We start from the raw sequence: 27,171 nt of genomic DNA, 5'->3' as shown, positions 1-27,171 counted from the left end.
ACCTCTTTGTCGTTTGTAGTGAATCTGTCTGCCACTACCGTCAATTTCATTACCTGTTTCTTCACTGATGTTTTTCTCCTTATGTGGCTGGGCAACAATTTAGGTTGAGTCTTTGCCTTGCTTGCTATGTCATTTTCATATTATCCTCTGTCTCTCTTCTCACCCTGACTTACTCATTCCTGTCACTGTGGTATCTTTCTCTGCTCTCTATTGCCTTGTTATTTCTATAGTTTCTCCATGCCTTTTTACTTCGTTGCTTTGCTGTCTTACATCTCTGATTAAACCTTGGATTTCTTGTCTCCATTTAATTTTTTTCCTTTTGGACTGGGACGAACTTGTCTGCTGCCTCTTTAGACTTCTGCGTGATGGAGTCCAATATGTCTTTGGCCGTCATTCCTCTGAGTTCTGTTTCCCAAGTTACATCTGTTAAAAATTTTCTTATCTCCTCATAGTTTCCCTTCCTGAATGCCAGCCTCTTGCTTTCTGGTTCCTTTCTTGAGTACCTTAACCCTACTTCGATCAGGTACTCAAACATCAGTACACTGTGATCACTCATTCCCACTTTGGCTTCGAAACCAATTTCCCTTATTTCGGAGTCGTTCAGAGTGAAGACTAGGTCCAGTCTCACTGGTTCCTCGTTGCCTCTCATTCTTGTGGCATCTCTAATGTGCTGACTTAAAAATGTTCCTTGTCGCCACTTCCAGTAGTTTAGCTCCCCTGTTTCCTCACCTCCATATGGTTCCTTGTTTTCTCAGTCTATCCTTCTGTGATTGAAGTCCCCCATGATGAGCAGATGGGATCAATTTCTTCTGGCAGCAGCGGCTGCTCTCTTGATTGTAGTATTAACCGCCTTGTTGTTCCTGTCATACGCTTGCCTAGGTCTTCTGTCAGTTGGTGGTGGATTATATTTCACTGCTACTACTACTCTTGGTCTTCCCATCGTCATGGTGCCTGTTATGAAGTCTCTGAACCCTTCGCGGCCAGGAATAATAATTTTCTCGAAAGTCCGTTCCTTTCTCAACAGTAGGGGCCACTCTGCCTCCTCCCCTTCCTTCCCTTTCTCTCCTTATTACTGTGTAGTCCTGGGGAAACACCGTATTCGCTTTGGTTCCTGAGAGTTTTGTTTCTGTGAGTCCAATTACATCTGGGTTTGCTTCTTGTTCTCTTTTCCTAAGTTCAATTGCCTTGTTTGTGATCCCATCTATGTTCGAGTACATTACCATGAAGCTGACCCTCTTCTGTCCCTTCTCAGTTTCTGTTGATTCCCCTGGAGTTGGGGCGGGAGGGAGCAAGGGATGTCTGGGGGGGGGGGAGGGCCTAGGAAGGGGATATGGAGTGTGAGGGGGGTTTGGAGGCTCTGGTACATGGAGGCTGGGATGGTCTGGGGTGGTGTGGCTGAGAAGGTCTGGTGTTGAGGCTCACTTAGGGCATGGAATGGGGGAGCAGAGGGGGCATGTGGTGGAGGGAGGAGGGAGGTCATGGTTTGGGGAATGCAGGGGAGTCTGGGGTGGGATGGCAGGGAGAACAGTGGTTAGGGAGGGAGCCTGTGAGATGGTTAACAGGGTATTATCACATGCTGGGGCTAGGAGTGGGAGTTCAAGGAAAGCGGGGGACAGAGAGGGTTTGGGGTGAGGGGTGAGGGGGGGGGGCAGGGAGGATATTGGGTGAGGGAGGAGAGTGGTCAAGAAGGGAATAGAGTGAGGGGAGAGGGGGGTCCAGGAGGGTGTGGGGTGACAGGGGGAGGGGACAGGGAGGGAATGGGGTGAGAAGGGAAAGAGAGGACAGGGAGGGTAAGGGGGTGATGGGGAAGGGGTGGTACATGAAGGGTATGGGGTGAAGGAGAGGGGAACTGGAAGGGTAAGGGAGGGGGGGAGGGAGGGTTGACTGAGCCTTGGAATGAGGGCAGGGAGGGTTCAATGTAGGTGGCGAATTTCTATGGGGAGGAAGATGTGGGTGTTGTCCTCTCCTCTGGGGTTGCTGGGGTGCTGGTTGGGAGTACCCCACTTCCCTCTGGGGCTGTTGAATAGGGGTCTATGGTTCCTTGGTTCTGTCCTCTGCCCCAGTGTTTCCTCCTCGCTTTTGCTGCCTTTACTCTCTCTTCCCTCGTCATGTCCCTCTAGAGGAATACTTTCCTGTAACCTCCTACATGGTACAAAAGGCTCTTCCTTGCTAAAATTGCTTCCTTTGTGTACTCGTTTGTAAATACTATCTTTACCAGACGAACTCTGTCCTTGTTGTACCAGCCTTGCCTGAAAACCTCCTCAATTCATGGTCCAGCCCCTTCCATCTGCAACCCCTGTATTATCCCTCACACTGCCTCATTGTCCTTACTAATCCATTCCATCTTACTGGAGCCGTCCTGTTCTTCAGTGCCTGGTACTACCACTGATCTTTTCCTCTCCAGCAGTTCACTAGTGCACCTTGCCATTTCCTATGAGGTAGCTGCTTTCATGGCTACCTCCCCTCACTGTGGCCTTTACATCTGGACTCTTTTTAAGTATCTCAGCAAATGTTGACCAGTCCACACACTAGAAAATGAAGGAACAACGACGTTTTGGTCCGTCCTGGACCATTCTCAAGTCGATTGTGAGATTGACTTGAGAATGGATGTAGATTGCACATTGGTCAACATACTTCAGCACGTTATTGTGACTCATCGCCTGCATCTCAGCAAATGATTCTTGTACAGTGGCAATCTCTTCCACTGATACATTTCCATCTTCTCTTGGCATGGTTATCTGGAGCTGAGTCTGAGTATTGTTTTCTTTGAGCCTTCTTATCTCCTCATTTGCTGCTAATAGCTCTTTATGCAGGATGCTGATTGCATCCCTTATTTCTTTCATCTCTTTGCTGATACTATCCCAAGCTTGGTCAAACATATCCTTCATTTGGACACTGTCACTTTTCACTGTACCAGATGTGCATTTACCTGTCATGTTTGTTCCCTTGTGTGTGTGTGTGTGTGTGTGTGTACTCACCTAGTTGTACTCACCTAGTTGTGTTTGCGGGGGATGAGCTCTGGCTCTTTGGTCCCGCCTCTCAACTGTCAATCAACTAGAGTACAGAAATAGTTTCCCCTATATCGATTAGGGATAGGGAAATCGGATAGGGTCCGATTTCCCTATAATACCTTGCTTTAAAATTATGAATAGAATTTTCTTCCTCAACCTGCTCCTTAAGCGCATTCCATTTTTCCACTACTCTCACGCTAAAAGAAAATTTCCTAACATCTCTGTGACTCATCTGAGTTTCCAGCTTCCACCCATGTGCCCTCGTTCTGTTACTATTCAGTGTGAACATTTCGTCTATATCCACTCTGTCAATTCCCCAGAGTATTTTATACGTCTCTGTCATATCCCCCCCTCTCCCTTCTCTTTTCTAGTGTCGTAAGGCTCAGTTCCTTCAGGCGCTCTTCATACCCCATCCCTCGTAACGCTGGGACGAGTCTCGTTGCAAACTTCTAAACCTTTTCCAGTTTCCTTACGTGTTTCTTCAGATGCGGACTCCATGATGAGGCAGCATACTCTAAGACTGGTCTCGCGTGGGCAGTGTAAAACGTCCTAAATGCCTCCTTACTTAGGTTTCTGAATGATGTTCTAACTTTTGCCAGTGTAGAGAACGCTGCAGTCGTTATCCTATTTATATGTGGCTCAGAAGATAGATTAGGTGTTAAGTCCACGCCCAGGTCTCTTTTTCACGTCGTCACAGGTAGGCAGTTCCCCTTCATTGTGTACTGTCCCTTTGGTCTCCTATCACCTAGTCCCATTTCCATGACTTTACATTTGCTCGTCTTGCACTCCAGTAGCCTTTTCTCTGACCATATCTGCAACCTGTTCAAGTCCTCTTGGAGGATCCTACAATCCTCATCTGTCACAACTCTTCTCATCTACTTTGCATCATCCGCGAACATCGACATGTAAGACTCTACTCCTGTAAACATGTTGTTAACATATATTAGAAATATAATTGCTCCTAGCACCGATCCTTGAGGTACTTCACTCGTTACTGTTTGCCAGTCCGACTTCTTGTCCCTTTCCGTAACTCTCTGGCTCCTTCTAGTTAGGTAGTTTCTTATCCATGCTAGGGCCTTTCCTCCCACCCCCGCCTGCCTCTCGAGTTTGAATAGATGCCTCAAGTGTAGTACTGTATCAAAGGCCTCCTGGCAGTCCTGAAATATGCAATCTGCCCAACCTTCTCTGTCCTGTTTTATCCACGTTATTTTATCATAGAATTCCAAAAGGTTGGTCAGGCAAGAATTCCCTTTCCAGAACAAATGTTGATTTTTGTTTACAAACCTAACGTTCTCTAGGTGTGCAACCAGTCTTAGCCTAATTATTCTTTCATGTATTTTACAGGGAATGCTTGTCAGTGATACAGGTCTGTAGTTAAGTGCCTCCTCCCTATCACCTTTCTTGAAAATCGGTACAACATTGGCCCTTTTCCAGCAATTGGGCAATTCTCCAGACTTAAGTGATTCATTAAAGATCCTTGCCAGAGGCACACTGAGGGCCTGCGCTGCCTCTTTTGGCATCCACGGTGATACTTTGTCTGGTCCAATCGCTTTAGTTGCTTCCAGTGTTGTCAACTGTTTCATTACCTCCTCTGCTGTCACCTCTATATCTGATAATCTTTCATCTAGGGTAATCTCTTCTAACAATGGGAGCTGCTCAGGCTCGGTTGTGAACACTCCATGGAAACTGGCATTCAGTTCCTAGATCTGTTGCATCTGATCCTGTTTGCCTCTGTCCATTGTCTTCTGTACTTCCTCCACTCCCGCCTGATGCTCATTTTTGCTTCCTGACACTGTCTATTAAACCGTGTGTTATTATATTCCCTCTTACTTTTTTCCCTTTACTGTTGGTGTAAATCTCTCTTCGGCCTCCTTGCATTTCCATATGACTAGGTTCATCACATCATGCACTGTTTTTCCTCTAATTTGTTCCTCCCACTGCACTTCTCCCAGATAGTTTCTTATCCTTCTGTAGTCCCATTGTAGTCAACTCTCCTTTCCCAGACCTCTTGGCCATTGGTCACAAGTTTGACTTCCATCATGTAGTCAAAGACTAGGACACAATGGTCACTCCCCACGTTTCGTCCCCTCCATGGGGATTCCTTGATTCCCAATTGATCTCTCCGTGATATAGGTCCCCCATGACCAGCAGTTTTGCTCTCATTCTGTGAGCTAATGTTGCTGCCCACTGCACTTCATCGATACATGCCTTGTTGTTGTCATCATATTCCTTCCTGGGCCTTCTACTGTTTGGTGAGGGACTGTAGGGACTTCCCATCTGATGTCAGAGTTCCATGTTTGGAGCTTGTGCTCTCACTGGTACCACGACTTTCCAGGTCATGTCTGTCTGTGTGTGTGTGTGTGTATTCACCAAGTTGGGATTGCGGGGTTTGATCTCTGCTCTTTCGGCCCGCCTCTCAACTATCAATCAATCAACTGTTACTAACTATTAACTATTTTTTTTTTTACACATACACATTCTAGGAAGAAGTCCGTAAAAGCTGTCTGACTCCCAGGTACCTATTTACTGCTAGGTAACAGGTGCATCAGGGTAAAGGAAACTCTACCCATTTGTTTTTCTGCCGGGTGCCAGGATCAAACCCCGGTCCCTAGGCCCACGAGTCTAGAGTGTGTGTATTCACCTAGTTGTATCCACCTAGTTGTGTTTGCGGGGGTTGAGCTTTGCTCTTTCGGCCCGCCTCTCAATTGTCAATCGACTGTTTACTAACTACTTTTTTTTCCACACCACACACATACACACACACACACACCCCAGGGAGCAGCCCGTGACAGCTGACAAACTCCCAGGTACCTATTTACTGCTAGGTAACAGGGGCATTCAGGGTGAAAGAAACTTTGCCCATTTGTTTCTGCCTCGTGCGAGAATCGAACCCGCGCCACAGAATTACGAGTCCTGCGCGCTATCCACCAGGCTACGAGGCCCCTGTGTGTGTGTGTGTCTGTGAGTGCATGTGTGTGTTTGTGTGTGTGTGTGTGTGTGTGTGTGTTTAATTGCCTGAGTCTCTGTGTGTACTCACCTAGTCGTACTCACATAGCTGTGTTTGTGGGGTTGAGCTTCGGATCTTTGGTACCGGCTCACAACTGTCAATCAACTGGTGAACAGGTTCCTGAGCCTGTTGGGCTCTATCATATCCACATTTGAAGTTTCTTTTGGAGTCTTCCTCCAGTCTTTGTGTCTGTACTTAACTAATTCTCACCTAGTTGTGCTTGCAGGGGTTGCGCTTTGGCTCTTTGGTCCCGCCTCTCAACTGTATATGTGTGTGTGTGTCTGTATCTGTGTGTCCGAGTCTATGTGTGTGTGTCTGTATCCGAATCTGTGAGTGTGCCTGTATGTCTGTATTCACCTAGTTGTATTCATCTAGTTGTGCTTACGGGGGGTTGAGCTCTGCTCTTTCGGCCAGCCTCTCAAATGTCAATCAATCATCTCTTACTAACTACTAAAAAAAAATTCCCACTTACACACAAGTAATCCTGTCTCTCTCTCTCTCTCTGTCTGTGTCTCTTTGTTTGAGCCTTTGTGTTCGAGTCTGTGTTTGTCAATCAACTGTCAATCAACTAGTGTATAGATTCCTCAGCCTACTGGGCTCTATCATATCTACACTTGAAACTGTGTATGGAGTCAGCCTCCACCACATCACTTCCTAACGCATTCCATTTGTCAACCACTTTGACACTAAAAAAGTTCTTTCTAATGTTTCTGTGGCTCATTTGGCCACTCAGTTTCCACCTGTGTCCCTTTGTGTTACATGGCCTGTCTTTATCTACCCTATCAATTCCTTTGAGAATCTTGTATGTGATGATCATGTCCCCTATAACTCTTCTGTCTTCCAGCGACGTAAGGTTTAATTCCCGTAGTCTCTCCTTGTAGCTCATACCTCTCAGTTCGGGTATTAGTCTGGTGGCAAACCTCCGAACCTTTTCCAGTTTACTCTTATACGTGACTAGATATGGACTCCATGCTGGGGCTGCATACTCCAGGATTGGCCTGACATGTGTTGTATAGAAAGTTCTGAATGATTCCTTACACAAGTTTCTAAATGTCGTTCTTATGTTGGCCAACCTGGCATATGCCGCTGATGTTATCCTCTTGATATGGGCTGCAGGGGACAGGTCTGGCGTGATATCAACCCCCACGTCTTTTTATCTCTCTGACTCTTGAAGAATTTCAGCTCCCAAATGATACCTTGTATCTGGCCTCCTGCTCCCTACACCTATCTTCATTACATTGCATTTGCTTGGGTTAAATTCTAACAACTATTTGTTCTACCATTCCTTCAGTTTGTCTAGGTCTTCTTGAAGCCTCAAGCAGTCCTCCTCTATCTTAATCATTCTCATAATTTTGGCATCGTTAGCAAACATTGAGAGAAATGAGTTTATACCCTCCGGGAGATCATTTACGTATATCAGAAACAGGATAGGACCGAGTACAGAGCCCTGTGGGACTCCACTGGTGACTTCACGCCAGTCTGAGGTCTCACCCCTCACTGTAGTTATCTGCTTCCTATTGCTTAGGTACTTCCCTGTCCACTGGAGCTTATTACCAGTTACCCCTGCCTGTATCTCCAACTTATGTATCAGTCTTTTATGGGGTACTGTGTAAATGGCTTTCCGACAATGCAAGTAAATGCAGTCTGCCCAGCCTTATCTTTCTTGCTTAATCTTTGTCACCTGTTCGTAGAAATCTATTAAGATTTACCCTCCCTTAACCCATGATGGTGATTTGTCACTAAGTCCCATCTTTCCAGATGTGTTACTAGGTTTTTCTCACTATCTTGTCCATCACCTTGTATGGTATGCAAGTCAAGAACACTTGCCTGTAGTTCAGTGCCTCTTGTCTGTCACCCTTTCTGTATATTGGGACCACATTAGCCGTCTTTCATATTTCTGGTAGGTCTCCCGTCTCCAGTGACCTACTCAGTGACCTACTCACTATGGAGAGTAGCAAGCAAAGTGCCTCTGCATACGCTTTCATTACCTATGCCCATGGTGAGATCCCGTCTGGACCAACAGCCTTTCTCACATCCAGATCCAACAGGTGTCTCTTAATCTCATCTCTCGTAATTTCGAACCCTTCTAGGGCCGCCTGGTTTACTGCCTCTCTCCTAGCACAGTGACCTCCCCTTGTTCTATTGTGAAGACCTCCTGGAACCTCCTGTTGAGTTCTTCACACACCTCTTTGTCATTCTCTGTATACATGTCCAAGACTGTTCAAGTTTCATTACCTGTTCTCTCACTGGTGTTTTCCTCCTGATATGACTGTGGAGTAGCTTTGGTTCGGTCTTCGCTTTGTTTGCTATATCATTTTCATAATTTTTCTTTCTTCTCTTCTCACATTAACATACTTATTCCTGGTTCTCTGGTGTCTCTCTGCTTTCTGGTGCTCTGTTACTTTCGGAAGTTCCTCCATGCCCTTTTGCTCAGTTCCTTTGCTTTCTTACCTGACCAATTAAACCATGGATTCATCTTTTGCTTCTCGGATTTTTCCTTTTGGGGCGGGATAAACCGGTTTACTGCCTCCTGACACTTTTGGATGACATAATCCAACATGTCTTGTACAGACTTAATTCTGAGGTCTGTGTCTCATGGTATTTCCCTTAATAAACTTCTCATCTCCTCATAATTCCCCTTTCGATATGCCAGCCTTTTGTTGCCTAGTTCTTTTTTGGGGGGAGATAAGTCCTAGCTCTACCAGGTATTCAAAGATCAATACACTGTGATCCCTCATTCCCAAGGGGGCTTCCAACGTAACTTCCCTTATACCCCACTCATTTAGGGTAAATATCAGATCAAGCATGGCTTGTTCATCTTCCCCTCTCATTCTTTATGGTTCCTTGATGTGCTGGCTTTGAACGTTTCTTCTTTCTTTCTTCTTTCTATCTGGTACTATTGTGTCTGTGTATCCGAGTCTGTGTGGGTGTGTGTGGGTGTGTGTGTGTCCAAGTCTGTGTGTGTGTATGTGTCTGTGTCTCTGTGTTTGTGTCTGTGTGTCTGCGTATATGCGTGTGCTCTCACTTTGTTGTACTCACCTACTTTTGCTTACGGGGGGTTGAGGTTCGGCTCTTTAGTTCTGCCTCTCAACTGTCAATAGACGGGAGTACAGATTTCTGAGCCTTTTGGGCTCTATCATATCTTCATTTGAAACTGTGTAGGAAGTCAACATCCACCACATCACTTACTAATGCATTCCATTTGTTAACTACTCTGACACTGAAAAAAATTACTTATGTCTCAGTGGCTCATTTGGGTACTAAGTTTCCACCTTAGTCCCCATGTTCGTGTTCCACCCATGCTAAATAGTTTGTCTTTTTTCACCCTGTCAATTCCCCTGAGAGTTTTGTAGGTGGTGATCATGTCTTCCGTACTCTTCTGAGGTTCAGCTTCCGTAGCCTTTCCTCATAACTCATACTTCTCAGTTCTGGGACTAGTCTGGTGACATATTTCTGAATCTTCTCAAAATCTGTCTTGTGTTAACTAGGTATGGACTCCAGGTTTGAGCTGCTTTCTTCAGGTTTGGTCTGACATTAGTGGTATTCAAGGTTTTGAATGTTTCCTAATACAGGTTTTTAAAGGCAGTTCTTATGCTGACCAATCTAGCATTTGCCGCTGATGATATCCTTTTGAGATGGGCTTCTTGGGACAGGTCCAGTGTAATATCAACCCCCAGATCTTTCTCTCTATTGGACTCTTGCAGGATTTCACCTCCCGGATGATAGCTTGTGTTCATCATTTTGCTTCCTTTGCCTAATTTCATTATTTTACACATCCTTGAATTCAATATTTATAGCTATTTTCTAGACAATTCCTCCAGATGTGTGTGACCGAGGTCGTCCGGGTCAGGTCGACCTTGTCGACCAGGATTTATTCAGGCGATCTGGATTTACCAGGTCGTCCTGTAGTCTCTGTCTATCTTCATCCGTGTTGATTGTTCTCATAATTTTTGCATCATCAACAAACATTGAGAGCAATGAGACTATACCCTCTGGAAGGTTGTTTACATATATCAGAAACAGGATGAATCCAAGATGTGGAAGATGTGGGTGCTAGTTGTGGAGATGTGGTTGTTAAACTATGGTGGACGGGTTGGTGTGTATGGGGGAGGGAGGCAGGAGTGTTTTGGGAAAGTGACAGGGGGGGGGGAGAAGGGGGGCTAATATGGAGGAAGGGAAAGTGGAAGAGTGTGGTAAGAGGGGTGGGATGTGAAGGTGTGGGTTATACACTGTGGTGGGCGGGTCTGGGGTGTGAGGGGGGAGGGAGGGCGCGGAGAAGTATTTTGCTAGAATGGGAGGGGGTGGGAAAGGCGGGGGAGGTAAACAGTGTTGTGGTGGTCCTGACCTGTGACTCCCTGCATACTCCACTGAGCTACGTGGGACGCTAGTGTAATGTGAACCTCAATACTTTGGATTCTATAGTTCTATGATATATTTTAAATTTATATTTTAAATCACACTGTACACCTTATTGATGACCTAGAGAGAGTATCTACCACTAGCTTCCCTGTCAATCACAATACTAGGTGAGTACGAGGATGTCCTTATGGCGGGGTTCGGTCGAATTTTCACTCCTGCTACTGCAGGCACTGCTGACTCCACGTGTTCCAGTATCCAGTATATGCTCCTTCCTGTCTATTGTGTTGTCTCTCTCTCTCTCTCTCTCTCTCTCTCTCTCTCTCTCTCTCTCTCTCTCTCTCTCTCTCTCTCTCTCTCTCTCTCTCTCTCTCTTTCTTTCTCTCTCTCTGTCTCTCTCTCTCTCTTTCTCTCTCTCTCTCTCTCTCTCTCTGCCTCACGTAATTATTTGGTCAACTATTAATACTATTCCGTGATGTATTTCATTATCTAATTTATTAATTTAATAATAGTTGTTACTCAGGAATTAAATACATAAGTAACATTGTCGCAATTCATTTCACGTTGTCTTCCAGCTGTCAGTAATAATAAATTATAAGTAATTATAATACTTTCTAACTCTTCTTTCTGTTTCTGATATTGATGTGTAGTTCATTCTTGATACAATTATTCATATAAAGTACATCAACAATATTCGCAAATGCAAATATTTGCAAACCAATTTTAACATGAAAAAATGTTGTTAAGTGTGTTGTTGTTGATTTATGACCAATGAAGATGGAGCTAACGTGTCGTAGGTGACGCGACGTCGTCTCTACCTCCACAGCCAAATGTCAATACGTACCATTATTTTATATTATATCATTTACATGGAAGGTCATCAAACTCATAATCACACGTGTAGTGCTATCTTCCTTGGTCACAATTTTAATTATATTAATTTTTATTCATTTCTGTTTTATATTATCCTATAGATGGCAGAAAGAATTTTGTAAACAAGCGATTGGTGTTTTGACCAAAGAGACACGTCGTTACCTTGCGCCTATTCATTCATAATTATAACATAGTACTATGAAAACAACAAATGCGGCGTTGCCATTCTGTACTTTCCAAGAAACTGGGGTAAAGGAATACTTTTCTTCGACATCAGGGGACACCAAGAATTATCCTCGCGGCTTCATTTTTAAGTGCCTTACATAACTGAATTGATATTATTATATGTTTTAACTCTAATTAGTTTTTGACAGAGATGAATAATCAACAATTTGAAATGACAATGAATAACCATCTTTATTCAGTTTAAATAACTGATGTAAAGAATTATACGTAACATTATTTCTATAGAAGTAATATAGAAGTTTCTATAATGTAATAAGGTTTCGCTGACATATTTTTTAGATCTGAAAAATCTAGCCACTTCGTCTACGTTAACAATGGAAAATAAACAGAACAATTACTATTATTATTAACTGTAGTCAAGCAGTTTTAGAATAAATTTAACTTCTTTGTAGTTAGGAAATATGGTAATGTTGTGACATATGTAAATTGTGACTGAGCCCACAACGATATAGTAAAACTGTTAATGGTTTCTGCAATGTTTTCAGAGCTTTATAAATAATGAATAAATAGAACTTATCAATAATGAAATATTTTCCATACTTTTAATATTTCATATCGCTTGAAATACTGTCATAAATTTAAAAAATTAGTGATAAAAAACCAAGAATGAAGTAATTATGCTATTTCTTTACAATTTTAATGACATTCTAAAATTCCTCAACAATTTTAACATTAGTGTGGCAATTACGAATTTTATTATCATAAACTAATATATGGAAACATTTTTCCCTTTGTAAACCGTTTAATAAAGTCTGAGAGACACACCAACAGACACTTTGACCAGATTATATAAGAACATGAAGACAAGTCGGGATGCCAAGGATCTGATTAATTGAAAGATGCAAGCCATTCTAGCCATCCTGGTATCTGGATTAATTCATTAATCTGTTTATTTATTTATATATACACGAGTTCTTACATTCTTGTTCAGCCACTAGCACGCATAGCATTTCAGCCAAATCCTTAATCATAATTTTCACACGCACATATCCCCAGGAAGCAGCCCGTAGCAGCTGTCTAGCTCCCAGGTACTTATTTACTGCTAGGTGAACAGAGGCATCAGGGTGAAAGGAACTCTGCCCATTTTTTTTTTTTTTTGGGAGTAAAGAGGAAGGAGAGGCATAGGTGAAGGGAAGTATAGAAGTGGGAAATACAGTGAGAGGTATGAAAGCAGGCGGGCTGTCCGCCTTGCTGACACGATGTGTGGGTGTTGGCAGCTAAGCTAAGCTGGCTCCCTCTTGTCAAGGAGCTGTCAGTGTGTGAGAGGTTCTTCACATGTGTTTCACCATATATGGATGTTCATAGATGAATACTGTGTAGCATTCATATATACACACTCCGATGCTTCCACACATGTTATTCTGTTTAAGGCTCTTTATTTTATTATTATTATTTATCGAGTTGTCATATATATTATTTATCGCGTTGTTCATACATACACATATATGAACTGTTCATATATATACATATATAACTCATCTGGGGATTATATACTGTGGGGTGGGGTTTTCGTCCAGAGAATCGAGGCTCTTGGGCCACCAGCTGTGGGAGCGGGGCGTCTCATCTTGGAGTAATCTTTCAAACATTGGGTCCTCTAACATTTCGATGGTGTTCCATACCCTGATGGCTTGGTGCTGCAGTCTGATGTTTAGTGGCTGTATGTTCAGGAGTTCGTGGAGCTCCTGGATTGTCTGATCATATGGTGGACGGTGTTTTGCTGCTCTCCTAAGCGCCTTATTTTGTACTGCTTGCAGTTTCTGCATGTTAGTTTTCTTTATGGTGTGTAGTGGTACTGGGGGATATTCTAGATGCGCCCGAACTAGAGCCTTATATAGGTGGATCTGAATGTTAGTACTAAGGCTTCGGAATCTTCTCAGTTTTCCGAATGCTGCTTTGGCTTTGTTTAGTCGGTCCCTTACATGAATTTGTATCCCTGTTCTATTTATCATAAGTCCCAGTATTCTGCCTAGCTCCACATATTGGATCGGCTGGTTATCAACGATGATGGGGTCCGGGTTTCTTTTTGCAATGTGTATTATTTGGAACTTTTGTTTGTTGGTGCTAATTTTCCATTGCTTCTCAAAGTTGTTTATGAGTTCAATTGCCGCCTTGGTCTTGTCGGCTAGTAGCGGCTTTGATGGGCCCGGTTGGCATATTATTTGGGTAACATCATCAGCGTATGTGATGTATTCTCCATGTTGGGGTTGGGGTAGGTCAGCTGTATATATGTTGAATAGAGTGGGGGAGAGGCAGCTTCCTTGTGGTACTCCACTTTTCAGTTCTATTACGTCACCCAAGTAGCTGCCGATATTAAGCCTAGCAGTTCTATTGTCTATAAAGCTGCAGAGAGTAGCAGTAAATCTCTCAGGAAGCCCTAGTTCAGATATCTTATATTTTAGGCCTGTGTGCCACACTTTGTCGAAGGCTTTCGAGACGTCCCTAAGCACTATATTACACTGATCTTTTTTCGACACTGCGTTGGCTATATGCTCGTAGATCAGGGCTATAGCTGTATGGACCCCTTTGCGGTTTCTAAACCCATGCTGCCTGGTGTTATACTTCCCTTCCTCTTCCATGTACTTCACCAGTCTCTGATTGATAATTTTTTCGACTATTTTACCTGGTACTTCGAGGAGGGAAATTGGCCTGTAGTTTTCAGTTTGGGTTGGGGGTTTACCTGGCTTGGGGATTAATCTTATTGTGGCATTATTGAAGTATGTGGGGAATAGTCCAGATGCAAGAGCTGCATTTATTATACATGTGTATTGATGGATTGCAATCACTGGTAGGTTGGATAATACCATCTTATTTATTTTGCTGTTGCCCGGCGCCTTGTTCCTGAAACCCATAATTGTTTTATGGACCTCCGCAATGGTTATGTGTTTCATAAGGTGGCAGTCATCGCGTATGTTGTTAAGGTCTATTGTTTGCGTCGGGAGTAGTGCTGCAGCTCTGTTATCGACTTGAGTTGTAATTTCCCTTTCATTAATTGGGCAAAAATTTAAATTTTCTTCCGGGTTTATCCTGAATATTTTTTCCCAGAATTTCCTGAATTCCTGCTCTTGTTCTCTCTCCTCATAGAGTTTATTTCCTGAGGCGTCTATGATGTAGGGTGTTTCCTCAGAAGAGCTTCCCATCAGGGTCTTTACTTTTTTCCAGAACTTTCCCGGGTTTCTGTAGTCGACTTGGATTTTGCTTATTAGGTCATCCCATTGTTTGGTGTACTCTGTTTTGCACAGATCTTGCAGCTCATCTTGAAGTTCCCTTTGTAGTCTTTTGCGCTCATCCGTCCACCCGTGTTGTGTTATGAGTTGTAGAAGATTGTTATATCTGGTTTGCAGTGTCCTGAGAGCCTCAGTGGCTGGGGGGTGTGGGAGCGTTATGTGGTGAGCTACGGGAATGTGATCAGTCATGCATTTTTCTATGGTGTTAATCCATGTATTTAACTCGGCGTTTATGCATGATGTTTCCTTTCCGTTAAAATCTGTGACACTGATTTCCTGTGCACTGCTTTTGAACGCTTCCCAGTCAGTTTTAGTGTATTGAAGTCTTGGTGGTGAGGGTTTCTGAATAGGGTTAGTTGATAGCGTCATTATTATTGGTAGGTGGTCGCTTGTGCTCACAGGGCCCCTTTCTATGTGGGTGTTTAGGAAGTGGTGGTTGTTTGACAGTATTATGTCTGGTTTACCACTATGGCCTTGTCTGACGTAAGTTGGGAAGTCTGGACCCAGGTGGGTTAGATTTCCGTACCTTATCATATTGTGGATGGCTTCTCCTGCTTGGTTGTTCTTTCCATGTCCCAGTGTTCTGTGCTTGGCGTTCAGATCACCCAGAAAGTAGGCAGGTCTGTTCCTTCTGGTAAGTTTCATGATGTCGGCAAGGGGAAGGTAAGGACGTCTTGGTGGTTGGTAGCATGTTCCTATGAAGATTATACCTTTCGTAGTTTGGAGTTCAATTGCTAGGAAATTTTCCTGGAAGTTATCTAGAATTTTGTGAGGAATATTTCTTTTAACGGCAATTGCCGCTCCATCGTTGGCCTGGTCAGCTCTGTTGACCTGGTAGATTTTGTAATTGAAGATCTTGATCTTCTCGCTGTTCTTTTTTCCATGGCTGTTAATGAGTATTATATCAGGGTCTATTTCTCTGTACAAGTTGCTGAGTTCCAATGCTCTGTGCGGAGTCCAGCATAGAACATTGTGTTGAATTATTGTTAATGACTGGATGGGTATGTTGAATCTGATGGGTTTCTTCCACCTTGTGGATTGTTTGGGATCGTTCCATAACCATTGCGCATTGCGTCAAAGTCCTCGCTGCTTATCTGTTGAATGTTTATGGGTTTTCGATTTGAGGTAAAAGTATTTGGCATTATCCGATCGTACACGTCACTCGTAGAGACACCGGTAATGTTGTGTTGGAATTTTATTTGATGGGTTTGTATTTGCTCTTTGAGGATCCTGTGGGGAACCCGGTGGGTTGTTTTGCTTGAGTAGAAATTCATTGTGTTTGGGGTCACTACTGAGGCTTGGGTGACCTTTTGTGTGGGTGTGCGGGAATCAGTGAGAACCGTTGTGGGTCCCTGGTCCTGTGGTACTTGTATGTTTTGTTGTTTATGTGTGGCCCGTCTCCGGGGGGTCCTGAGTGGTAGGTGCTGGTGTTGTATCATCTTCCTCTGACTTGTTGGTGGTTGTTGGGGTCGTGTGTGCTGGCACTTGTTGGGAGTTAGTCACAGTTGGGGTAGTGGTGGCTACATTGCTGTCCACCAGGGCTTTTATGATGTTAGTGGAGTTAGTGGAGTTGGTGTCTGGGAATTCCATTAATGGGAGACTATTCATCTTGTACATTTCTTTAATTACAGATCTAAATGACCCTGGGTTTGCTATGTTTTCTAAATGAGCAAAGAGCATACTGCTCAGGATCTTTGTGGATAGGTCCCCATTTACCTGTGAAGTCATGTTTGTTGGAGTGTGTGGGGTAGTGTTTGCTGGATTATGTGATATCTTGTTAGACCAAGCATTGGTGGTAGTTATACCTGCATAAGTATTATTGGCCATTGCTGTCTTTTTTGCTAAGGCATCGGCCCTTTTTTGTTTTAGAATGTCCTTCCTAATGGGACATATTGATGCAAGTGTGCGGTGGGGACCCTCACAGTTGAGACATTTGGGGTTTGATTTATTTATGCAGTCTCTGTATGTGTGTCCCTGCCCAGCACATTCTGAACATACTTGGCCCGTTTGTTTGCACTCTGCGGCTGTGTGATCGTATTTATAGCATGTCCAGCAAGGGGTAATGTTATAGTATTCCTCCTGCTCAAGGTTGTTGTTGTCCGTGCTAAGGTGATAGTAGTTGCAATGGATACCTTGGCTGAGGGCTTTCTGTGCCATGGAGATTTCTTCAAACCTTATTTTCATCATGTTAGACAATCTCGGCATGAGGATTACCTCTTTCACCTTGGCCCAATCATTCCTATATTCTATATCGTGTTTAATGTTTTCTGGGGTGTCGTCAGTAATTCCTGCATCAGGTCTCTTCAAGATTATTGTCTTCCTGGCCTGCAGCTCAGGGGGGGAATAATAACCTGGAATTGTTTATCCTTCAACATACGTATGTTGTCTCCCTTGATGATTGTATCCACATCTACATCCTGGTAGCATAGTGCTATGAAAGAGGAGTCCTTTGTGGGTATTAGTCTAGAAAATCTTACTTTGAGAGTTGATAACAGGTTTGCTAGTTCCTTCTGTTTCTCATTGCCTGTGTCCCCCCCCCCCCCGCTGAGGGGCGGATTTTTACCCGGTGTCCTCTCATTGTCTCAGTTCCTGTACATTTTATCTTGTATAGTTGCTTTTCTCAGCAATTCCCTTCCTAGGAATAAGTTCTCCTGAGCCGAGGGCTATGCCCGCCGTCCTTCCACTTGGTTGGTTGGGACTCGCAGAGGGTAGCCCCCAGTGACTTATCCTCCTGTATCCTATGTGTGGACAGAATGTCCCCTAAGACAGCCTAACCCTGCTACAAGGGTGAACAGATGCTCAGATCAAGTGGCCCCCCAGATTTTACAGATAACCGCATGGGCCACTGGACCGTTCCACTTGACCTGTTGAAATGGCGAAATGAGAAGAGTAAGAGAAAGTTGGGAAAATAGATCTTACAACTAGGATTGTACAGTTGCTCTGTACAAAGCTGGCATCATCATATGTTGGCGGCTATGTCACCCTCCTGTCAGGTAGGGGGAAGGGGAGACCGTTGGGTCAGTACTGACCGCAAAGGTCAGGTCAGTAGGGTCAGGTTACGGACCCACCACTCTCCTTGCTTGTTGCTCCTCTAGGTTCTTGCTAGGGAATCTTCCATTGAGTTCCAAGTACTCTGTGTAGGTAATGCTGTGTTGTTACCAGCAATACAATGCAATAGTGTAATGACACTCAGCAGCACAATAGTATTGTGATAATACCGCCCTGGCGAACGCAGCACAGGGTTGGGGATTTATTCCCTAGAAGGGAGAGCAGACGCGCACATCCTCTCAGCCCAAGGCCTGGTCCGCGAGTGACTCTGCCCATTTGTTTCCTCCTCCGCCGTGGATCGAACCCGGACCCTTAGGACTACGAACCCCGAGCGCTGTCCACTCAACCATCTGGCCCCATTTAAACTTAAAATTTATAAATGTAATTCGGCCCCATTAAACTTGAAGCTGTTTTCCGGCCAATCTGGCCAAGATGCTCGCAATATAGAAAGTCTTAGAAACTAATTAATTTAATTGATAGTTAACTGGAGACTGGAACCATTATTGGATTACACCAGTAACATCTGGTACTTACCTGCCCTTCACATATAATACAATATAAAGAATTTATATGTATATCGTAGGTTATAACTTTAATTTTCCTTGACTTTCAATGAATTGAAGGGTGGCGTGCAAAGTAGAAAGCTGCCACGCTTCCAACTAGGTCAGGACACTCGATAAGAATGTCTCAAACAGCAACTGGTAATGAAATACAAAACCATCCCTGGAGCAAAACGCTGATATAAATTATACAACCACAATGTTCCTAGATGTCGTTATGGTATGCCTTGGAAAGTGTAAATCTCTGATTGGGTACAATTAGGTAGTTTCTGAGACTTTCTCGAGAGCGACTATCATGGGTTAAACTAATCCCTGACTCTAATTTACAGAATGTGCGTCAAGAATTAAAGTCACTGCCACTATACGCATGTGTGAAGATCACGTAAGTTATGACCCGTTCTTCAGCAAATGGGTCAGTAATATCACTGTGATGCTGCCAGAAGTAAAGATGATAAACAGTAACACAAGTCAAAAAGGTGTTCATCACAGAGTAGACGTTGTGAGAGTAAATAAAAAGAAGCATCCAGAAAACGCAGAAAATTACAAATTAACAATACAAGATTTTGGGGTATCAGAAAACCTTCAGTGTTCAGAAACCAGCATTGCTGAAGTAATCATTACAAATGACAAAATCACATGGAACTGCTCTTCTGATTACTCTGGTAAGTTGTATATTTAATGTCTCATTTATTCCCAGTGATTTGAGTTCATGAATTACGTAATTTTTTTCCGATCTCCAACACAATTAAAATTATGTTCTGAACATAATTTTTGCTTTTTTTGTTATATAAAGTTCATCTTGATATAATCACTTTGATTTCTATGCACGTCTGCAATGATATTATCGCTACCAAATGTAGTATTTCTGCCAACTGGACTAAATTACTGTATATACTTCAAACATCTTAAAATTAGGCGGATATTTCTGCCGACACTTGTAAGTGTCTGGCCATCTCACGCCAATTTCTCCGGGAAATCACCACCAAACTTATTTAAATATGTTATCAATAGGAAATATCTTCAGTCTCTGATAATCATAATTTAGCTTTATGGCGGGTTGGCAAAAATTAATGTGACTGGTGTGGTCTGGAGAGCTAACCAGTTTTCCTTGTAATAACTATTACCGCATTTACGAATCTAAAATTCTGGTCACATTAATAATTCAAATTAATGATTGATTAATATGGTAATTATTTACAGTAAGCATCACAATTCTATATTTTTTTGTAAAGACTAGTTATTCAAACGTAATTTGAAAAAAAAGTAGTTTCGTGTTTCATGATATCTGGATTTTTCTAAACAATGTAATTCACAATTATACTGATACTTACAACGATTTAATTTATTTAAATGCTTATGCACTTTTCTTGCATTTGCAACGACATTGTGACACTTGTTAATGTTCAATTGATGGAACTCCTCGTTGCATTTATTTTAAAAAATTTCAATGTAAACTGTGTTGGTCCAACAGACTCCCAGAGTTGTATTCAGAATAGACTTTATTTACTTATCAAATGGCTCTATCTAATGATAAATATAACATCACGTGATTTATAATTGATCATGATCATATAAATTAATTATGCATGCTGTAATATGAGATTTAATTATAGTATTATTAATTAAAAATAACCAGGTATCCCAATATCCCTCTCCCCCCCCCCCCCGCCATTCAGCCTCCTCATCTCCCTTCCCCCACCCCACCCACAAACCACGAGATATTCACACACCCTCCCTGTAAGCCACAATACACTTTTCTTGTCTCACCATATCACTGTGTCAGTTTTCACAGCACCCATTCTTCATTACTGCAAAAGTCAACCCATGATCCATATTTCTGCCCCACTTACCCTTTCCGTCTCTGCCTGCACACTTTCCCTGTCTCCCCCACATACACTCTCCCTGCCTTCGAACATACTCACCAACGCCCATCTCCCCACATGAACAATTTCCATGTCCTGTCCCCCCCCCTCCCCCACACATGTCATCCACGTCTCTTCCCTCACGCAAATTCCCTGTCTCGTTTCATCACTGTAACCATTCTCACTCCGACTGTTTTTATCACTATAACCATTTTCACATCACACCTTCTTTGTCAGTGTGTATAGCTCCAGCTACAAACTCTCTCCCATTATCCCGATGTCACGTTCAGTATTTTCATTACATACTTCAGCTAGTGCTGTAACGAAGAGGTGCCCAGAACCCAAATTTGGTCTGGAGTCCAAGTCCCAAAGACGAGCGACGGAACAGCAATATGGACGATGCTCGTTTATCGAGCATGTTTATCTAAACATTCTTTTTGCATGTAAATATCTGAATACACTAATATTTAAATGAATGCAAAACGCTACTGACGTTTGGTTATACATTTCATATCCAACTGTCACGTCTTGACCCTTGACACCCTGTCATGTGAGTGGGGTGTGTTCCCCTGTCTCTCTCTCTCTCTCTCTCTCTCTCTCTCTCTCTCTCTCTCTCTCTCTCTCTCTCTCTCTCTCTCTCTCTCTCTCTCTCTCTCTCTCTCTCTCTTTCTCTCTCTCTTTCTCTCTCTCTCTTTCTCTCTCTCTCTCTCTTCTCTCTCTCTCTCTCTCTCTTCTCTCTCTCTCTCTCTCTCTCTTCTCTCTCTCTCTCTCTCTCTCTCTCTCTCTCTCTCTCTCTCTCTCTCTCTCTCTCTCTCTCTCTCTCTATATATATATATATGTGTGTGTGTGTATATATGTCGTACCTAGTAGCCAGAACGCACTTCTCAGCCTACTATGCAAGGCCCAATTTGCCTAATAAGCCAAGTTTTCATGAATTAATGGTTTTTCGTCTACCTAACCTACCTAACCTAACCTAACCTAACGTTTTCGGCTACCTAACCTAACCTAACCTATAAAGATAGGTTAGGTTAGGTTAGGTAGGGTTGGTTAGGTTCGGTCATATATCTACGTTAATTTTAACTCCAATAAAAAAAATTGACCTCATACATAATGAAATGGGTAGCTTTATCATGTCATAAGAAAAAAATTAGAGGAAATATATTAATTCAGGAAAACTTGGCTTATTAGGCAAATCGGGCCTTGCATAGTAGGCTGAGAAGTGCGTTCTGGCTATTAGGTACGACATATATATATATATATATATATATATATATATATATATATATATATATATATATATATATATATATATATATATATATATATATATATATATATATATATATATATATATATATATATTATTAAATATGACCGAAAAAGTAAGATTAATAATTCTAACACGAATTTTCTCAATCTTTCGTACATTACGCTTCACTGTTGGAGGTAAATCAAAAATCACTTCTCCAAAATTTATTTTTATTTCTAGTCTGACGCGACACGGGCGCGTTTCGTAAAACTTATTACATTTTCAAAGACTTCACAAATACACAACTGATTTAGAACGTATCTCTGATTTTATATCTACATTTGAGTGAGGTGGGAAGGGTGATGTGGCATTAACACAAGACAGAACAGGAGGGGATATTAATAGGGTATTAAAAGTATCAACACAAGACAGAACAGAAACAATGGGTATTGAATAGAAGTGTTTGTAGAAAGCCTATTGGTCCATATTTCTTGATGCTTCTATATTGGAGCGGAGTCCTGAGGTAGGTAGAATATAGTTGTGCAATAATTGGCTGTTGATTGCTGGTGTTGACTTCTTGATGTGTAGTGCCTCGCAAACGTCAAGCCGCCTGCTATCGCTGTATCTATCGATGATTTCTGTGTTGTTTACTAGGATTAAGGAAACAAACATAGGAATGTTTGTTTGTTCTACACTAAGGAAACAAACATAGGAATGTGCCTAAATGCCAACAGCGACTGCCCTGACAGGTACAAGAGGAGTGTTGTTAACGCATACGTCGACCGTGCTCTCAGCCACAGCTCAGAATGGAAGCAAGTCGACGAAGAACTCTGTAGGGTAAGGCAGGTCCTAGTCAATAACGGCTTCTCCAATGGTTTCATCGAAGACATCATAAGAAGGAAAGTGAAAAGCCATGCAACCTCTGAAGAGACAACTAACACAACACCTATACCCCCTATTAGACTATTTTACAGGAACTTCTTTTCCACAGCTCATAAAACGGAGGAAAGGGTCCTGAAAGATATTGTTAATAGAAACGTTATCCCTACAGACAAAAATCAGAGGATACAACTGACGATTTACTATAAAACCAGAAAAACGGCCAGCCTACTCATGAGAAACTCTCCAGACACAAAACAGAACGCTTTAAAAGAGACTAATGTCGTCTATGCCTTCAAATGCCCACTTGGGGACTGTAAGCTCCAAAAAACCCAGTATATAGGCAAGACAACAACATCTCTTTCTAGGCGTTTAACGATGCATAAGCAACAGGGCTCCATTAAGGAACATATAATCTCTTCCCATAACCAAACCATCGCCAGAGAAATCCTAGTAAACAACACAGAAATCATCGATAGATACAGCGATAGCAGGCGGCTTGACGTTTGCGAGGCACTACATATCAAGAAGTCAACACCAGCAATCAACAGCCAATTATTGCACAACTATATTCTACCCACCTCAAGACTCCGCTCCAATATAGAAGCATCAAGAAATATGGACCAATAGGCTTTCTACAAACACTTCTATTCAATACCCATTGTTTCTGTTCTGTCTTGTGTTGATACTTTTAATACCCTATTAATATCCCCTCCTGTTCTGTCTTGTGTTAATGCCACATCACCCTTCCCACCTCACTCAAATGTAGATATAAAATCAGAGATACGTTCTAAATGAGTTGTGTATTTGTGAAGTCTTTGAAAATGTAATAAGTTTTACGAAACGCGCCCGTGTCGCGTCAGACTAGAAATAAAAATGAATTTTGGAGAAGTGATTTTTGATTTACCTCCAACAGTGAAGCGTAATGTACGAAAGATTGAGAAAATTCGTGTTAGAATTATTAATCTTACTTTTTCGGTCATATTTAATAATATATGTCTACAGGAAAGACTGCTACCAAAATATACTAATATATATATATATATATATATATATATATATATATATATATATATATATATATATATATATATATATATATATATATATATATATATATATATATATATATATATGTCGTACCTAGTAGCCAGAACGCACTTCTCAGCCTACTATGCAAGGCCCAATTTGCCTAGTAGGCCAAGTTTTCATGAATTAATTGTTTTTCGACTACCTAACCTACCTAACCTAACCTAACCTAACTTTTTATGCTACCTAACCTAACCTAACCTATAAAGATAGGTTAGGTTAGGTTAGGTAGGGTTGGTTAGGTTCGGACATATATCTACGTCAATTTTAACTCCAATAAAAAGAAATTGACATCATACATAATGAAATGGGTAGCTTTATCATTTCATTAGAAAAAAATAGAGAAAATATAATAATTCAGGAAAACTTGGCTTATTAGGCAAATCGGGCCTTGCATAGTAGGCTGAGAAGTGCGTTCTGGCTACTAGGTACGACATATATATATATATATATATATATATATATATATATATATATATATATATATATATACATATATATATATATATATATATATATATATATATATATATATATATATATATGTCGTACCTAGTAGCCAGAACGCACTTGTCAGCCTACTATGCAAGGCCCGATTTGCCTAATAAGCCAAGTTTTCATGAATTAATTGTTTTTCGACTACCTAACCTACCTAACCTAACCTAACTTTTTCGGCAACCTAACCTAACCTAACCTATAAAGATAGGTTAGGTTAGGTTAGGTTGGGTTGGTTAGGTTCGGTCATATATCTACGTTAATTTTAAATCCAATAACAAAAAATTGACCTCATACATTATGAAATGGGTAGCTTTACCATTTCATAAGAAAAAAATTAGAGAAAATATAATAATTCAGGAAAACTTGGCTTATTAGGCAAATCGGGCCCTGCATAGTAGGCTGAGAAGTGCGTTCTGGCTACTAGGTACGACATATATATATATATATATATATATATATATATATATATATATATATATATATATATATATATATGTCGTACCTAGTTGCCAGAACTCACTTTTCAGCCAACAATGCAAGGCCCAATTTGCCTAATAAGCCAAGTTTTCATGAATTAGTATATTTTCTCTAATTTTTTTCTTATGAAATGATAAAGCTACCATTTCATTATGTAAGAGGTCAATTTTTTTTTATTGGAGTTAAAATTAACGTAGATATATGACCGAACCTAACCAACCCTACCTAACCTAACCTAACCTATCTTTATAGGTTAGGTTAGGTTAGGTAGCCGAAAAAGTTAGGTTAGGTTAGGTTAGGTAGGTTAGGTAGTCGAAAAGCAATTAATTCATGAAAACTTGGCTTATTAGGCAAATCGGGCCTTGCATAGTAGGCTCAGAAGTGAGTTCTGGCTACTAGGTACGACATATATATATATATATATATATATATATATATATCTTTGGCAGGTGGAGTCCTGATTTCTTGGCGTTCACAGTTTCGATTAGTTTGTTGACCTTTGCTTTCAATTCGAAATCAAAATTGTGAACACCAAGAAATCAGGACTCCACCTGCCAAAGATTATTGGGGAATATAAACCTGGATATGCGTATGGAAATGTAAAGACACACAAGCCTGGAAACCCACTTCGGCCAATCATTAGCCAGATACCCACACCCACGTACAGGCTAGCGAAGCGACTCAACGGCCTGCTGACTCCTTATGTCCCTTGCGCCTTCAGCCTGAAGTCGCTAAAGGAATTTGTTGACTTACTGCGGGGGCGCACGGGCCACAGGAATAAGAGCCTCGTTGGACGTAGAATCGCTGTTCACCAACGTACCAGTGGACGAGACAATCGTGATGATAGCCGACAGAGTGAATCGTGATCGAGCCTGTACTCCTCTTGACATACCAGAAAATATCCTAAGGAAACTACTCCAAGCTTGCACTAAAGAGGCACCCTTCTTGAGCCCGGATGGGCACATGTATAAGCAAGTAGATGGGGTCGCCATGGGTTCTCCCCTAGGTGTCCTGTTTGCAAACTTCTACATGGGTACCATCGAGCAAAAAGTCTTAGTCGACATGAACTTGAAACCGGCCATATACTGCAGGTATGTTGACGACATTTTTTACACAGGTACCTGATGTCAGACATCTGCAGGAGCTGAAGGAGGCATTTGAGCGGAGTTCCGTGCTGCGTTTCAGTTACGAGATGGAAAAGGATGGGAAGCTGCCCTTTCTAGATGTAACAGTCATGGAAAAGAACGGAGGTTTCCACACTGCAGTCTACAGTAAGGAAACGAACATAGGAATGTGCCTAAATGCCAAAAGCGACTGCCCAGATAGGTACAAGAGGAGTGTTGTTAACGCATATGTCGACCGTGCTCTCAGCCACAGCTCAGAATGGAAGCAAGTCGACGAAGAACTCTGTATGGTAAGGCAGGTCCTAGTCAACAACGGCTTCTCCAATGGTTTCGTCGAAGACATCATAAGAAGGAAGGTGAAATGCCATGCAACCTCTGAAGAGACAACCAACACAACACCTATACCCCCTATTAGACTATTTTACAGGAACTTCTTTTCCACAGCTCATGAAACGGTGGAACGGGTCCTGAAAGATATTGTTATAGAAACGTTATCCTTACAGACAAAAATCAGAGGATACAACTGACGATTTACTATAAAACCAGAAAAACGGCCAGCCTACTCATGAGAAACTCTCCAGACACAAAACAGAACGCTTTAAAAGAGACCAACGTCGTCTATGCCTTCAAATGCCCTCTTGGGGACTGTAAGCTCCAAAAAACCCGGTATATAGGCAAGACAACAACATCTCTTTCTAGGCGTTTAACGATGCATAAGCAACAGGGCTCCTTTAAGGAACATATAATCTCTTCCCACAACCAAACCATCGCCAGAGAAATCCTAGTAAACAACACAGAAATCATCGATAGATACAGCGATAGCAGGCGGCTTGACGTTTGCGAGGCACTACACATCAAGAAGCAACACCAGCAATCAACAGCCAATTAATGCACAACTATATTCTACCCACCTCAAGACTCCACTCCAATATAGAAGCATCAAGAAATATGGACCAATAGGCTTTCTACAATCACTTCTATTCAATACCCATTGTTTCGTGTTCTGTCTTGTGTTGATGAAATTAATACCTTATTAAATACCACCTCACCCCATCCACCTCACTCAATTGTAGATATAAACAAATCGGAGATGTGTAAGTTCTATTCAGTTGTGTATGTTTAAACTAAAGTCTTTGAAAATGTAATAAATTTTACGAAACGCGCTCAAGTGTCGCGTCAGACTAGAAATAAAAATTAATTTTGGAGAATTGATTTTTGAATTACCACCAACAGTGAAAAAAAATGTACGAAAGATTGAGAAAATTCGTGTTAGAATTATTAATCTTACTTTTTCGGTCATATTTAATAATATATGTCTACAGGAAAGACTGCTACCAAAATATACTAATATATATATATATATATATATATATATATATATATATATATATATATATATATATATATATATATATATATATATATATATATGTCGTACCTAGTAGCCAGAACGCACTTCTCAGCCTACTATGCAAGGCCCGATTTGCCTACTAAGCCAAGTTTTCATGAATTAATTGTTTTTCGAATACCTAACCTACCTAACCTAACCTAACCTAACTTTTTCGGCTACCTAACCAAACCTAACCTATAAAGATAGGTTAGGTTAGGTTAGGTAGGGTTGGTTAGGTTCGGTCATATATCTACGTTAATTTTAACTCCAATAAAAAA

The 27,171-nt window shown here is 41.7% G+C and overlaps 1 protein-coding gene across 2 annotated transcripts in view; it reads left to right on the top strand.

The window, feature by feature from the left end:
- The window catches only part of LOC123748576 (uncharacterized), a 95,155-nt gene that overhangs the window by 51,480 nt on the left and 16,504 nt on the right, over positions 1-27,171 (top strand). The window contains exons 4-5 of one of the 2 annotated variants that reach the window (XM_045730743.2): positions 18,655-18,987; positions 25,497-26,711. In XM_045730743.2, coding sequence (XP_045586699.1) covers positions 18,655-18,987; positions 25,497-25,504 — 341 coding nt within the window. In that variant the 3' untranslated portion in view covers positions 25,505-26,711. Of the gene's footprint in view, positions 1-18,654; positions 18,988-25,496; positions 26,712-27,171 lie in introns of those variants that run through there. The other variant, XM_045730742.2, reaches the window with a different exon arrangement.

Source organism: Procambarus clarkii, chromosome 93 (genome assembly GCF_040958095.1).
Source record: "Procambarus clarkii isolate CNS0578487 chromosome 93, FALCON_Pclarkii_2.0, whole genome shotgun sequence".
NCBI classification, from domain to species: domain Eukaryota; kingdom Metazoa; phylum Arthropoda; class Malacostraca; order Decapoda; family Cambaridae; genus Procambarus; species Procambarus clarkii.
Note: the sequence above shows the minus strand (reverse complement) of the source record. Positions and strands in the feature narration are given on the sequence as shown.